The sequence below is a fragment of the Cadophora gregata genome, assembly GCF_030347475.1.
Source record: "Cadophora gregata isolate MNR1 chromosome Unknown scaffold_15, whole genome shotgun sequence".
In the NCBI taxonomy this organism is placed as follows: Eukaryota; Fungi; Ascomycota; class Leotiomycetes; order Helotiales; family Ploettnerulaceae; genus Cadophora; species Cadophora gregata.
The window spans coordinates 708,311-723,706 of NW_026695938.1; the positions used below are offsets into that span (position 1 = coordinate 708,311).

The 15,396-nt window shown below is 39.7% G+C and overlaps 3 protein-coding genes across 3 annotated transcripts; 1 reads left to right on the forward strand and 2 right to left on the reverse strand.

Moving 5' to 3' along the window:
• Positions 1-2,703: 2,703 nt before the first annotated feature.
• On the reverse strand, positions 2,704-3,639 carry ONS95_004857 (uncharacterized protein; the record flags this gene model as incomplete). Its single annotated transcript, XM_058498235.1, has 2 exons — positions 2,704-3,495; positions 3,553-3,639. 2 exons carry the CDS (start codon positions 3,637-3,639, stop codon positions 2,704-2,706), a joined length of 879 nt encoding a protein of 292 aa, XP_058351746.1.
• Positions 3,640-4,257: 618 nt separating this feature from the next.
• ARO4 (3-deoxy-7-phosphoheptulonate synthase) lies at positions 4,258-5,459 on the forward strand (the record flags this gene model as incomplete). Its single annotated transcript, XM_058498236.1, has 3 exons — positions 4,258-4,294; positions 4,349-5,128; positions 5,182-5,459. 3 exons carry the CDS (start codon positions 4,258-4,260, stop codon positions 5,457-5,459), a joined length of 1,095 nt encoding a protein of 364 aa, XP_058351747.1.
• A 583-nt stretch (positions 5,460-6,042) lies between these two features.
• ONS95_004859 (uncharacterized protein) lies at positions 6,043-7,693 on the reverse strand. The gene is made up of 2 exons (XM_058498237.1): positions 7,589-7,693; positions 6,043-7,533 (listed from the first exon to the last, which is right to left on the reverse strand). Exon 2 carries the CDS (start codon positions 7,331-7,333, stop codon positions 6,164-6,166), a length of 1,170 nt encoding a protein of 389 aa, XP_058351748.1. The 5' UTR covers positions 7,334-7,533; positions 7,589-7,693; the 3' UTR covers positions 6,043-6,163.
• Between the last annotated feature and the right edge of the window lie 7,703 nt (positions 7,694-15,396).

Consider the following 15,396-nt stretch of genomic DNA (forward strand, 5'->3'; position numbering starts at 1 on the left):
CTGTTGCACGTCGTAGCGGATGTACTTTTTCCATTCCGAGAAACGAGACGCTATTTCAGGTATCAACTCGGCGAAACCTAGACGGCGGGGGCAACATAAATTCAGATGATGGATAATGAATATTTCACATCGAGTAGAATATGGATTCTATTGAACTCGTACAGAGGCACGGAGGCGAAGTTTCCTCCCCGATTCGTGGCGTGATGATTCATGATACATATCAGATCCATGGTACTAAAGTCGAAAGTCAACATGGGACGAGTGGCTTACAGTCAGATGATTTATCACGGAGGAAGCATACCTCAAAATCGAAAGGCAAGTATGAGAACTTACCAAACCGGTGAAACCCCATGGGTCTTGAACTTGCTCGGTAGTTCTCCTCCCCGATTATCCTCTTCTAGGTTGTGACTTCGCGGCCATGAATGCCAATATTTGGCTTGGACTCGCCTGTACCACGATAAACGTATTTTTTGATGCACATCGCAACGGAGAGTGTCTTTCCATAGCGGCACAGTGCTCAGACATGAAGAGCAGAGAGAAGAACAGAATGTTGGAGAGTGGGTATCTTTAAAGTGACCGAGCTGATAAGCCCGAGAGAAAAGTAACTTTTGATGCACATCGCAACGGAAGCTTCGCACCGTTATTTCCTGATTGATACAATCAGACAGGGAGCAAGGCATAGGAAGTCAAAAAGCCCATGCTGTGCTATAACCCAAAGACAACTCAGACAAGTTGGTGGCGCATAGCATTGATTGATCTGATCCAAGAAAGACGTTTATTTGCAATAACGAGCAATCTTCTTGCATGCTGAAAAGTATGCGCGGCAAATGTACGAATCAGCCGGCTGAAAGAGATGCGTGCATATGGTACGGAGGATAAAGTGCCTATCTTGAAGGGACAAGCATCGGGCATAAATATTAACTTCCGGCCGGAAACCACAGGCATTAGATTCTCCTAAAGTTCTCAGTTCCAAGAAACGAGAGTTCAGGCGCATGTCCAACTACTCAGGTCCGAATCCAAAGTCGGATATGGTCAGCTGTATCGAGTAATGCCGTCCTAAGTCTGGCCAAACTACTACCTTATAAATAGATCTATGGCGACGCAGAAAGCCCCGGCATCATCTGGACACCAGCAACCGGGATAGATATTCGTGGAAAAAGTCCTAGGCGCATGAAAGGGCTGAAGATGCGTAGGCCCGAAGCAGACTAGGTGCTATGTGGTGATGCTGGAACGAGACGCTCCGCCAATCTCCCGGTCCAAAAACAGAGTATGGAACCACGAGATGCGCAAACTGGCTACCCAGGAACTGTGAACCCTCTTCCGGACGATATGCATCAAAAAAGTTCAAAGATTTCTGATGGGCTGAGCGACCTCCTGATTCGATGCTCCTGTAGTGGCTAGGGGAGACAATTCCGGAGTGTTTTGAATCCAAAGACTCAACGGATTTTCGACCTCCTCATTGCCAGCTTCATAAACATGATTTTTATCTCCTATTCTCAGCTACAACCAGGCACCCAGGCAGCGCCATGAATCTCCCCACGAACAACCTTCTATATTCTCCCGGTCATAAATGTTTGACTGCCTCCAAAGTTCGCCTACTATCAAACCTCTCACACGGCCAATTCGCAGCCAGCTATGCTCTTCCCGAGCACCAGGTTCCTCGCCCGAAAGCAACACAGCTTTCCTGGGTCGGGGAAGAATGCGACATGCATCAAAATATCCACCTGCCCAAAAAGAGACACATGCCTCGGGCCAGACACCGATAAGTATGGTACGGTAGCATGAATAGGGCGTCCATATGAAGCATCCGCCTTCCTGATCGCCGTGCGCCCAGTGGACATGTCGTCATGCCAGCATCGTGCGCCTTCGCCCAGCTATGGCGCGGAAGATCGCCCTCTTTCAGCCCTTTTCGCCCTTTTGCGCCCTTTCGTAACTCTGAGGGCGAAAAAGGGCGGAAATCAGATGTGCAACAGAACTTTAAGATGTTTTATTATGCTCGGGTAAGTGTTTAGGCGGGATGTTGTTATTGTGTGGGGAGAGACATGCGGATGATAGTTTGAGCAGGCTCAAGACCGGATGCAATGATTCTTTTCCTTTGGGAAGGTGGCAGAACAAAAAGCTGGTACGGGGATTGTGATGTGAGATCTAGGATAGGCCTACTTCGTGCAGTACAATATTGCTTTTTTCTGTGGGGTTGATGGAGATCTTGGTGATCCCCAGGATTTTGTTTTTATCCTTTGAGCTTGCTGACTCGTTGAAAGAACATGTAGCTCGTCTCACAATGCAATATCTACTAAAGGGGGACCGACTATTATACTGAGCAGGCTATTGTATGGCGCAAGAAACGAGTACTCCTTCTTTGTTGCTGATCTTCAAAGCAGCTAATTCGGCATGCAAAACTAGACACTATGCTGCTTGGAGAATGTTTGGGAAAGTAGACAGGTTGCCAGGAGACGTGAGGATCTGGTCTCCACAAATGATGAGAGGCTCTGGTGCAGGTTCTGTAAACATAGGGAACCGGAATTTACCAGCTTCATCGTAACTGCAATGTAGCTGATTAAAGCCCTATCTCTATTTCGGTACATATCGTGGCATTATGAATGAAGAAAGCCAAAAGTAATTGTATCATCGCATTGCCATGCCCCGAACGCCTTGCTAAAATGCCCAAATTAATCGTAAGAAACGTCCATGCAGCGTCTGCATTTAGTAAGTGATGATGTGACTGAAGTGGCCAGGAACCTTCAACCGACACTTCTCACAATCGGCTCGATAGCCCATGCTGAAGCTTCTCTTCATTCCTCCGTTGAGCTCCGAGCCGAATCCAGTCCAATTTCTGAGACTGTGTTTTGACCGAGTGTGTCCCTTCTTTGTGGGAGTCTCTTTGTCCGGGTCATGCTGCGATGATGACTCCACCTCCATCTGCATATCTCCAAAACCTGCAACAATAACACTTGGACTTGTCTCGCCTTCACTGATAGGGCTAGGCAGTCTTCGGCCACGACGAAACCTATCAACCAAAGCCTCATCATCTGCGAAGTCACCCTCGCGGTGAACCGAAGCCTTCTCCGCCCGTATGAATGGAGCAAATGAGCTATGTATCGGAGTTGGAATTCGACCTGAGATGCTAGGAGACTGGTCGCTTTGAAAGGGGCCTGGGGAGAGATGGATCGAGTCTGTCATTTCGAAGTCTTCGGTGTAAGATGGTGCATCGGACATCTGAGTGGACTCGACATTTGGTTGACTTTCAAAACCATCCAAGAAAGGGGAAGGTGGACCACTCTGCGTAAGACCAGCAGTAGTTGGGGAAGAAGAGTATGGCGAGAAGAACGACCTTGGCTCTGCAGAACCAGCAGCTTCCTCCGAGTCCGAGTCAGCCGGAGTTATGGTAGGAGGGGCAGGCTGGGAAGTATAGTTGCTTCCCCAGGAGAAGGTCGGGGAGGTGTGGCGAGCAATCTTTGGGGACTGACGGTGAGGAAGGGTAGCTATACGTCGTTTCTGATCAATGTTAGCATTGTTGACATCAAAGATTATCGCGTCGCGAGAGACCCTCACCGATCGATGCTCGCTGAAGCCAGACATCACTGTCTCCTCATCGTCTTCCCTGTTACGCTTCCGGGAAGTCCATGATTGGGAGAACATGATTGATTTCTCTAGTAAGAGATGGCACAGTTCTGAATTGTGACCGAAAGAGTTCGTCTGAATTCGTGTTAAGGAGAGGGTATGGTGGCAAGGCCCCTTGACGTTGTGTCTAGGAGGGGTGTTGTTGTGTATTGAGATGCGAACGTATTTCAAGGGACGAGCCCGGAAGAACCTGGAATTATATCTTCGGCGGTTTGTCACAGTCCTAGCTGAGGAAGAATAGAGCGGTGGGTTTCATCGGTGCTTCAAAACTCGTGAAAGCACGGTCGTCGGTCTGAGACATCTGCACACTTCGGAAACTGGGGTATCCAGAGTTTGGCGTTGGCCTCGACCTTCACGCGCCCGTGAACCGAACATCGACATATGCCTGGCCTGAATGCTGCCTGACGGCGTGCTTGCCTCAGACATCTATACATGCTATCACGTGAATTAAGGTTGTCCTTGGCACCTTAGCAAGTACAGGGTACCTGGAAATCTTGTGTGAATTTCCATTTGACCCCGCCAATTCTCTTAAAATCTGTACAACGCAACACACGGTAAAGGACAACATACTCCATATCCTCTTGTATTTTCCTCATATCTAAACCTCACCCCAACCGTCAATCTTCTCCATTCAAAATGCCCAGCGCCGCCATGGTTACAGATGATACCAGAAGTAAGGCCTGCGATGATTCACTGCTCTGAGAGAAATTGCTAACACTTCTCTTAGTCCTGGGGCAGGATCCTCTCATCGCTCCAAATCTGCTCCTGTCGGAAGTCCCTATCTCAAAAGACTCTCTAGAAACTGTTCTTCAAGGCCGCAGAGAGGCTGTCAAGATCATAATGGGCGAAGACGACCGCCTTCTCGTTATCTGCGGACCTTGCAGTCTTCACGACCCTGCCACTGCCGTCGAATATGCTTCACGACTAAAGGCGCTCTCAGACAAGCTCTCCAGTGACCTCTGTATCATAATGCGCGCATACCTCGAGAAACCCCGAACAACTGTCGGATGGAAGGGATTGATCAATGACCCAGACCTTGACGAGTCTTTCAAGATCAACAAAGGTCTGCGGATCAGTCGTCAGCTCTTCTGCGACCTCACAAACAGCGGCATGCCAATTGCTACTGAAATGCTGGACACCATCTCTCCTCAGTTCCTCGCAGATCTCATCTCGCTTGGGGCAATCGGAGCGAGAACCACCGAGTCACAATTGCATCGTGAGCTTGCTTCCGGTCTTTCCTTTCCCGTTGGATTCAAGAACGGTACCGATGGAAGCTTGACGGTTGCAATTGATGCTATTGGGTCTGCTGCTGCCAAGCATCATTTCATGGGTGTCACTAAGCAAGGTCTGGCTGCAATTACAAGAACAAGTGGCAACGAGCACGGATTCATTATCCTTCGTGGAGGTACCAAGGGCACAAACTATGATGCAGAAAGCGTTAAGCTCACGAAGGAGACGCTGCAAAAGACGGGTCAAAAGCAAGCTATCATGATTGACTGTTCGCATGGTGAGTCCCATTCTCAAAAATAGGATTCTTGGACTTGTAGCTAATGTATGCAGGCAACTCCAACAAGGACCATCGCAACCAACCAAAGGTCGCGGACGTCATTGCAGAGCAACTTCGTGCCGGGGAGACTTCCATCATTGGTGTCATGATCGAATCAAATATCAATGAGGGCAATCAGAAGGTACCAGCAGAAGGACCATCCGGCCTAAAGAAGGGTGTCAGCATCACAGATGCATGTATCAACTGGGATTCGACTGTCCAAGTTCTCGAATGCCTTGCAGCAGCTGTCCGAGACCGACGCAAGCTCTCTTCCTCCAATGGTCACGCCTAATGAGAGGCTTCCATGTTATGATTTGATGAATGTCCCTTGATTTTGCATGGCGTTTGGATCTCCGTCCCTGTTTTCTGCTTCTTCATAAACAAAAGTTTGATCTGAAGTCATAGATTTCAATCATAAGACACATGGTTGGACACTAAGCTGTCACTTTCTTTCAACATCAGCTTCATTTTCAAAATTCCATGGATGGGCATTGGATTGAAAGGCATATCCAGGACACGAATCAAGAACAAGGTACTGCATAGTGTAGAAAAATACAAATGAGAGACAGAGTTACGCTAAGCAGTGAGAGATCGCGCCTCGGCGTGATGTTAGCATAGCAATCCTGGAGAAAGTTGTGTAGCACCCAATCAGTGTAGGATTGTAGCAGTGAATAAGCTGAGTATTGTCAAGCATATCGCAACTTATGGCTCAGATACATCAGCTACCATTCTCTAATATTCGCAAGGCCTAGTCCAAGGTGCACAAACGACACGGGCCCTAGCTGAAGTATTTCACACATCTCGCAGAGCCAATCATGCCCATGTACTATTCAAATCACTTTGAATGTCAACAACTAAGCGAAAGAGCGTCTCACCACAATATAAGAGTCAAATGTTGCAAGATACTAATTTGGAAAGTCACGCAGTTCACTCCCAGACGCCTATCTATGCAAAACCCAAACAGCCAGCTAACCAGCCGGCAACCCCACGCTATGCTCACAACCTACTATCCTTCGCAGAACCATCCTTTACTGGTGGCAGAGGCGCAATCTCATCCACGACGCCCTTGACAACCCTGACATTGACATATCCCTCATCAGGAGAGGGCCATGTATAATCCTTCCACTCACCCAAAATAGTCCATACAGCTTTCGCTTTTTCAGCAACTTCTGCCGCTCTCGCAAGACTCCATTCTTTCTTCTCTGTTGTGGCTTCTCTACCAGCGAGTGGGAGGCCATCCAGAACACTGTTCCAAACTCGCATCGTCTCTTCCAATTCCTCAAGATTGCTGACCCCCATGACTGAGACTCCTATTCCACCTACACCTCCTAAGCTTGCTGCGTCGCGAGACCACGTATCCAATCCCCAGCGAATACTGACAACCTCCAGCCTCTCACCTGTCTCCTCCACGTACCTTGCAGCCTCCATGCACTTCTCCCTCAGCTTCCTTGGTGCTGGATGGAAATCGCCCTTGCCTCCCACGGGAACACCCACGCTGCGCAGGAGCCCCATACCCAGGATACTTGCATTGGGCACGCAGCTTACGCCAGCCCTCTTCAGCCTTCCAAGGCCCAGAGACATCAAAGTCGTGTTCTGCAGCGTGAAATTTGCATAGCTCATAACTGCATCCAGCGGCTCGCCCGTCTCTCTTAGTACCAGTTCCGCAAGCTCGCAGAGCAAGGGAACCGGGTAGCCCGAGATCCCAATGTACTTTATAGTTCCCTCCTCATCGCGTGTCCGGCGCAACTCCTTGACAGCGACAAGCACCTCAGCCGGCGTCACAAATTCAACATCATGACAGTAAACTACATCGAGGTAGGAAGTATGCAGCCTCTGCAACGACCGTTGAATCGAATACCGCACCCACTCAGGACTATAATCAAACTCCGCGTTGGCGATTCGCCCGACTTTCGTAACAATGCGGTAGCTGGAGCGAGGGTGATTTCGCAGGACGGATGGCGTCGAGAGAGCTTTGCCCAGGAGCTCTTCGGAGGGTCCGTAGTAGGGGGAGGTGTCGAAGGCGCGGACGCCGAGGTCGAGTGCGCGCTCTATGATGGCGTTCGTGGGTACAAGGGCAGCGTCGGCATTGTAGAGGTTGTTGAAGGTTGCGGTGCCGCAGATTAGAGGGGGGAGGATAGTTGAGAGGGGCGGCAGGGTGGGCGGCATTCTGGATAAATTTGAAGTGTAGTATTAGGGACGATTGGGAGAGGATGCTTGGTGGGGTGTCGATATGCGGTGAGGTATTCACAGAGCAGTTGTGTCGTTACTCAATGGTTTGATATCGAAGATGAATAGGCATGCGACTGGGACTGTAACTACAACATGATGATGATGTGGAAGCTTGCGATTGCTACTCGAGATGTGCGCTGGCGTGTTCAGATTGCAAATGGAAGATGAGGATGTAAACCTTGGAATACATACAAAGGTAAAAAATGTCACCGGAGGTGGGGTGCTTGGTGGGGTAGGTTGGTAGAACACCCTAACCTACCTTGGTAATGGGAGAGAGTTGAGGGGGAGGGGGGGGCAAGGCCACGAGGGGATGGGGAAGACACTCTCGACACTCTCAATCTTCTCCAGCCATTCGGTTGGCCGCCTTATTGAGGAAAATTACCTACCAATCGTTGAAGCTAGATATGTACTTGTGGTAGTAGGTAGTCATGACAAGTTGACCCGCTGCGGGAAAGCGTGGTCGATGGTGCTATCTCCAGAGACCCCCAGCTGGATGGCGTGCTTTTGCTCCAGCACTTTTACGCGATAGAACATATAAGTATCACGACAATTTCTAGACCCTCGCCTCGATAGACATCAAAGACGTCACGATCAGCAGTAACTTAGTACATCTCTGCTCCCCCTCTTTGCCTTCTCGCTTCAGCTCGCCAAATTCTTCAAACATTGGAACCTGGTCGCGGACCACAAGCTCTCTTTTTCATCTTGGGACTTCAGTTTGTATCGCTTTTCTTCTGGCTTGCATAACTCGAGCGAGTGTGGGATGCAAAGGGTAGGCTCGGGTAGGGTAAGTAGTAAAGAGGGTGGCCACAGATTTCCGAACCCTCGAGGGTTTGACGCCCGTTGGACGCCTGTTGCTATTCTGTTGCTTAGAGGCTTTATAACTTAGTCTCTAATCTAAGAGATATGATTTGATGATTTTAGCTACTTTCGCCTTAGTAAACTCTAAATCAGATCTAATTGGTTGACTGAGTAATAGTCTTCCAATAGAAGCCTTTAAAATAAGCCACATTTAGAGCCCTCACTGTTGAAATCTGGAGATTTTGTTCATTTACAGTACTCAGGGTTGTGATTTTAATTAATTAATTTAATTTCACCCTTAATTAAAATTAATTAATGAATTCTTATACTAAAATTAATTAATTAAGCTATCTACTGTGATTAATTAATTAAATTAATGAAAACTAATAATTAATTAAAATTAATTAAAAAATTAATTCTAAAAATAGAAAATTAAAGATCTAAAGAATTTGAATAATAAAAACTCAAGGCTTATAAGAAGTTATACTATTATCTTTTATAATAACGTTATAAAAAGGCAAATTAAGAAGTTTTTTAATAAAGAAATTATATTATAATATATATAAAAAAAATAAGTTATTATTATTCTATCTCTTCTTCTTATAAAGAATTATTTAACTCTAATATATCCTTTAATTTCCAACTTTTTAATAAGATAATCTTTTTTAATTCTTTAGGATCTAAATTATTTCTACTTTTAGTAATAATATTACTACTTATACTAAAGGTTCTTTTAATAGAAGCTAAAGTAGCTAGTATTATTAAATACCTTTTAACTAAAATATATAAAATAGGATAATTATTTTTATTTATTTCCTAAAAGTCTAAAGGCTTAATTTTAGGATTAGATATTTTATCTTTTAAATAAGATATATATTCCTCTTCTTCTTCTTCATTAATATTAGAAGCTAAAAATAAGTCATTATCACTATCCTCTATATCTTCTATATTCTCAGTATTAATATTAGAGTTATTATTATTATTACTATTATTATTATATTCTTAAGATAATTTAACTAATAAATACTCTTCTTTAAATAAGTTAATAATATCATTCTCTATATTTAGATAAAAATATAATAAGCCTCTAGACTTAAAGTAATTTAACTTAAATCTAGGATCTAAAATAAGGCCTAATATATAAGGCTTATACGTTATTAAAGAGCTAGAGCTTAATTTAGCTAGAAAATATTTTTCTAACTTTTTTAGCCCTATATCAATAGCAGTAATAAAGTTATTAATATCTATACTACTACTTAATAAGTTAATATTTATTCTTAGCTCATTTTTTTTAGTTTCTAGTTTATTAAAAATTATATATATATAAAGTAAACTATAATTAATAGTAATATAAACTTATCCTTATAGTTTAATACTAGGATAAACAAAAATATAAAATATATCTCTTAGCGTACTTAAAACAAGCCAATCGTTATCACTTAATATATAAGTTTTAAACTCTTTATTAGAAGTATTATTAAATATATAATTAATAACTTTTTTAAGAGTAATAGAAATATTAAGTATATTATAAGTTGAATTCCACCTAGTAGTATTATCTAAAGGGATTTTTTTTTATATTAAAATTATTAGGAATATCATTAGATAATTTATATTTATTATAGCCTTCTTTAAAAAGCTCTTAATATTCGTAAGTATATTTAATAGTAGTTATAATCTTTCTTAGCTTTTAAATTATACCTAAGTCGGAATTTATATTATTAGTAATATTATTAGTAAAATCCGAAAGATCTATTTCAGCTTTATAATTAAAAATATAATTCTTTAATATATCTTGTACTATTAAGTTAATAATATAAGCTATACACTTAATATCATATATACTAGAGTTTTAATTATTAATATATTTTAATAAAGTAGTATTATTAGAGGTATTATCTCTTATATGTAACAGTCCGGTATTTACTCGCTGTAAATATAGAAAGCTATAGTTAATCTCTAATAATCGAGAGGTAGGTATATTATATAGATAAAAGATAATTACTAAGTATTAGAATACTATTTAAAGTTAAGCACGAAGCTCTTATCTAATAGTAAATATACTAGTCTTATTGTAATAGTCCGGTATTTACTCGCTATAAATACAGAAGGCTGCAGTTGATCTCTAATAATTAAGAGGTAAGTATATCACGTAGATAGGAAGATAGTTACTAAGTATTAGAATACTATTTAAAGTTAAGTATAAAGCTCCTATCTAATAGTAGATGTACTAGTCTTATATAGAACCTTTGTTCGCCTTAGATCCCTTAGGATACTAGATCCTTAGATCCTTAGATCCGTTTTCCTATAAGGAGATCCAGGGATCCAAGGATCTATTACGTGACTTATTATCTACTATAATCTAAGTAACTATTACTACTAAAGCGTAAGTGTATAGTAGTACTACTCGATTATCCTATATTATTCCCTAGCTAGTACTACTCTATCGATAGTACTACTCCCTCGTTAGTACTAATACCCCTATAGTACTACTAATAGTTTTATTATTATATAGGTGCTAACTGAACTATAGCGCTAAAGGGTCCGTAATACTATCCCCCTCTTAGCTTAGCGTAGTCCCTACGCTTAAGTATAACCTTAAGAAACGTCGATAGTTACTAATAACTATCTTCCTTATTTATTATATCTAATATTATAAAGAAATCGAGTATTACTTAGATAAAGAAAAAACAGAGTATCTAGCTCGCGCTCTGTATTAAGCGTACTATATAACTTATAAAGCCTTATTCCTTCTACTATAGCTTTTCCTATACCTACTTCTTAGATTTATCTATTTCGAAACAATACTCTAAGTATATTCGCTTAAAGTATTACGATTATAATACCTTAGGGTATATTAAGAGGTTCACTCCTAAACGACCTATATATTAGTTTAAGATAAGAAAAACTATAACCCCTACTCGCCCTCTAATACCTCTCTCTAAGCCTATTAAGGATAATCCTACTTCTTAGTTCCCTGCCTTCGAACCTAACGCCTACCTAGTGTCCTTCTTTAAGGGCCCGGCCCCTAACCTTAAGTCCCCTTCCTTCTAAGTAAACCTGGATTTCTTTAATAGAATCCCTATAGAAGCTTAAGGTAGTAGAGGTTAGATTTAAGTTCCTAAGTGTTTTCTAATTATAAATACCCTTTCTATTTAATTAGATATCGTGTTTTACTATAGTAGTTCTAATAGTCGAGGATAGCCTCTATTTCGTATTCAGCGTTCGGATTAATCAGTTATATTTCAGTAATAAGAGCTAGTAATACTCCTAGCGGTACTAGTTTAAGGAGAGATATATAGAATACTAGGTAAATATTTATTATCTTTAGTAGAGCTAGTTAATAATTAACTAGTCCCTTGACTTTAGTAATCCTGAATAGTCCTAGCTTTTTATAATCTAATTTATAACTTAGTCGTTTAGTTACGATATTCTTTCTAAGTAAGTAGACTTTATCCCCCTCCTTAAGCGTTAGTCCTATACTACGCTTTCTATTATAGTAGATCATAGATCTTTACGCGATAAAGAGAATATTAGCTAATAATTCTTTATAAAGCTATTTAAGCTCACCTGCCTATAGTATAGCTTCTTACACGGTACCCTAACCAGCTATTAGTAGGTTATATACTATAAGATTATACCTATAATTCGCGTAGAATAGTAATACTCTAATAGTCTCTTAATCCGCGCTATTATATATAAACTAGCCAAGTAGGAGTAGTTACACCTAGTCGTCCTACTTATAGTTCATATAACACTAAAGATAAGTCTCTATTATCTAGTTAATTCGTTTTATTTATATATTAGTCTAAGGATAGAATATAATTAATATTTTCTACTTTATTCCTAAGAGCGTGATAAGAGTTTTCTAGAACTTTAAAGTAAAGAGCTTATCTCTATCTGAGATAATCTTATCTAGTATTCTATAGCTTATAAAGATTATCCTAAGAAATACCTACGCTATTATAAGCGCGTCCTATATCCTAAGTACTAGTACTATATATATATACTTCGTGAACCTATCCGTTATTATATAGATCGAATCATATATAATTCCTATAATTAGATCTTTTAAGAGTAGTAGCTTAACCACGAAATCCAAAGCGATTAATTTCTATAGGCAAGGTAGTATTATTAGTAACTTTATAAGCTTATATAGAGTATAGTATATAACCTTATTCCGGATATATATATCGCACGATATTACTACATCTTTAACTACCTTCCTTATACCTAGGAAGTAGTATTCCCTAGATAGCTTAGATAGTATCTTAGCTACCCCCTAGTATCTATAAGTAAGCAGCTTATACTAGTACGTGATAAATTTCATCCTATCCTTAGTAAGTATATAGATTCATCCCTAAAATAAGAGAGTTCCTTCTAAGGAGAAAGAGAACCCTTCACTTAGTTAGTATCACTATTTAGCTATAACCGGGTTATTAGTATAACCTTTCCAGATTTTCTCTATAACTAGCTATCCTATCGCGGCTAGCTATTAGCTATTAATAACTAATAAATCACTATCCTTCCGTAGTATAATATAGGATTTATAGGTTTTATTTATAAGGTACTCTAGTTTCCAGCTTAGAGTATCAGCTCAAGTATTTTCTGTTCCCTTAATATAAGAAATTCGAAGCTTAATAGTAAAGAGTATTTTATACTAATGAACTTACCGTTAGTTCAGTTCCTTAGTAGTTATAAAGTAAATAAGATTCTTATAGTTTATTAAGATCTATACTTCATAAGTAGCGCTCTCGAGGTAGACCTTCTATTCGCGTACTACGTCTATAATTACTAGTAACTCCTTATTATATATATCGTAATTAAGCTCTACTAGTAATAGTTTCCGCGAATAGTAAGCGACTAGTTACTATCTTCCGTCCTCACCTAGCTAGCTAAGTATAGCTCTAATAGCGTAGTCCGAAAAATCTATCTCTATATATATTTCTTTATTAGAGGTAAAGGAAGTAAGTACTAGTTCCGCAATAAAAGCCGCTTTAAGTACCTTAAACGCCTTTCGTGCGCTATTAGACTAATAGAATTCCTTATCCTTATAAGTTAACTCCGTAAGTAGCCCGGCGATTTTTAAGTAGTCTTTAATAAATCGCCTATAGAAGTTAGTAAACCCGAGGAATAATTATACTTCCTTAATATTCGTAGGCCCTATCTACTTAATAATTACTTCAATCTTTTTAGGATCTATAGCTAATCTTATAGTAATAACTATATAGCCTAGGAAGATAACCTCATCCACGTAGAAGTTATACTTCTCTAGTTTAAGTAATAAGTAGGCGTCCTCTAGCCTCTAAAGAATAGCTATAACGTCCTTCACATATTACTCCTCTAATTTAAAGTAGACTAGTATATCATCCAAATAGCATATATATATTATATCTAAGTAAGGTTATAAAACGTTATTAATTAGACGCTAAAATATAGCTAGTGCGTTAGTTAAGCTAAAGGGTATAACCGTGTACTTATAGTAACTGAAACGAGTGTGAAATACTATTTTTTCTTCTTTACTCTCAGCTATCCTAACGAGGTTATACGCTCCTCGTAAGTTAAACTAAGTGAAAATCTTAGCTTTAACAAGTCTATCCCGCAGCTTCTTAGCTAATAGTAGTATATAACGATCCTTCTTTATAGTATTATTTAATTAATAGTAGTCGATATATATTTATTATCTACTATCTTTCTTTTCTACGAATAAGATATTACTCTCCTATAGAGATTTAGACTCTCAGATAAATCCTTTCGCTAGGTTTTTATTAATATATTACTTAATTATTATTAAGTCTATCACGGAATATTCCCTAAGTAGTTAGAATATTAGTTTAGTACTTAGTTCTAACTCGATCTAATAATCGTAGTCCTAGTGTTTCAGTAAGGCCTCGATACCTTATTCTTCTTTAAACAGTACTATAAACTTCTTATATACTAATAGTATATCTTTTATTAGTAGACCCTTATCTTAATATCCGAGCTCTTCCTTAGAGGTAGTACTAACCTCTTAAATACTTACTACTTCTATTCCTAGTAGATAATAGTAGTCTTAGTAATAACTAAACTTAAGTTTTCCTATCTACTAATTAATAATAGAGTTATACTTTTCTATCTATAGTAATCCTAGGATAATATTATGCCTTCTAATCCTAATAATATTAAATTAGATTATTTCGAAGTATCTAGCGATACCTATATAAACTAGAGTAGTCTAGACCTTAATTAGTCTATTAGAGGCGACCTTACTATCCGCTAGTACTAGATAGTATCCCTTATCCTTTACTTCAGTTAATAGGTAGTACTTAAGTATAATAGTAGGAGATATAAAGTTCCCTTATACCTTAGAGTCTACTATCACCTGAAGCTTAACTCCCTTAATTTTAACCTCTAACGTGAGATATTTATCTCTAATAGTAGCAAGTTACTACATATAGAAATATTCCTAATATATACTATAGTCGAGGATACTTTCCTATACCCTTCGATTACTATAGCTTAGGCTAACCTTATATATAAGCCCTATTCCGAGTTCAGTATATATTACTAAGTTATATATCTTATAATAGTACTAGCTGTTATTATTAATATAGACCTATATCCTATTATATCAGTTCTCAGCTATAATTTCCTATTCCTCGCCTACCTCTAGTAGCGCGCTAGTATTAAGAATAATAGTATTCTAGAGTAGTAAGTGCTATATAAAGGTCGTCGGTCCTTCCTAGCTACTAGCTATTCTCTATCTGATACGCTTATAGTCCTGGTAGACTACTTTATACCTTACCCCCTATAGTAGACCCCTTAAGCTGATAAGGCCTAGTTCTTAATAAATAACCCTAGTAGCTATATTAGTCTAGTAGCGAGTATTATAGCTAACCTAATATAAGCTCTCTTCTCTTTAGGTAACTTCCTAAGTTTCACCTACTCTTAGTCCTAAGAGCTCAAGTTAAGGTAGCCCTAGTTCTAAAGTCTAATCGGGTTCCTAGGCCTCCTCCTTACTATCACTTAGTATTAGCTCTATATTGTTATCTAGCTTAGAGCTATCGTTATCTCGATATATATAATCCTTAGGGGGTATACTAATAATAGTTTACTTAAGCTGATTCATGATACTCATAGAATCTCGCTTACTATCATTAGAATTACCTAACTAGGTATAGATATAATTCTCCTTAAGCTCGTTTATAGTTATATATTAATAT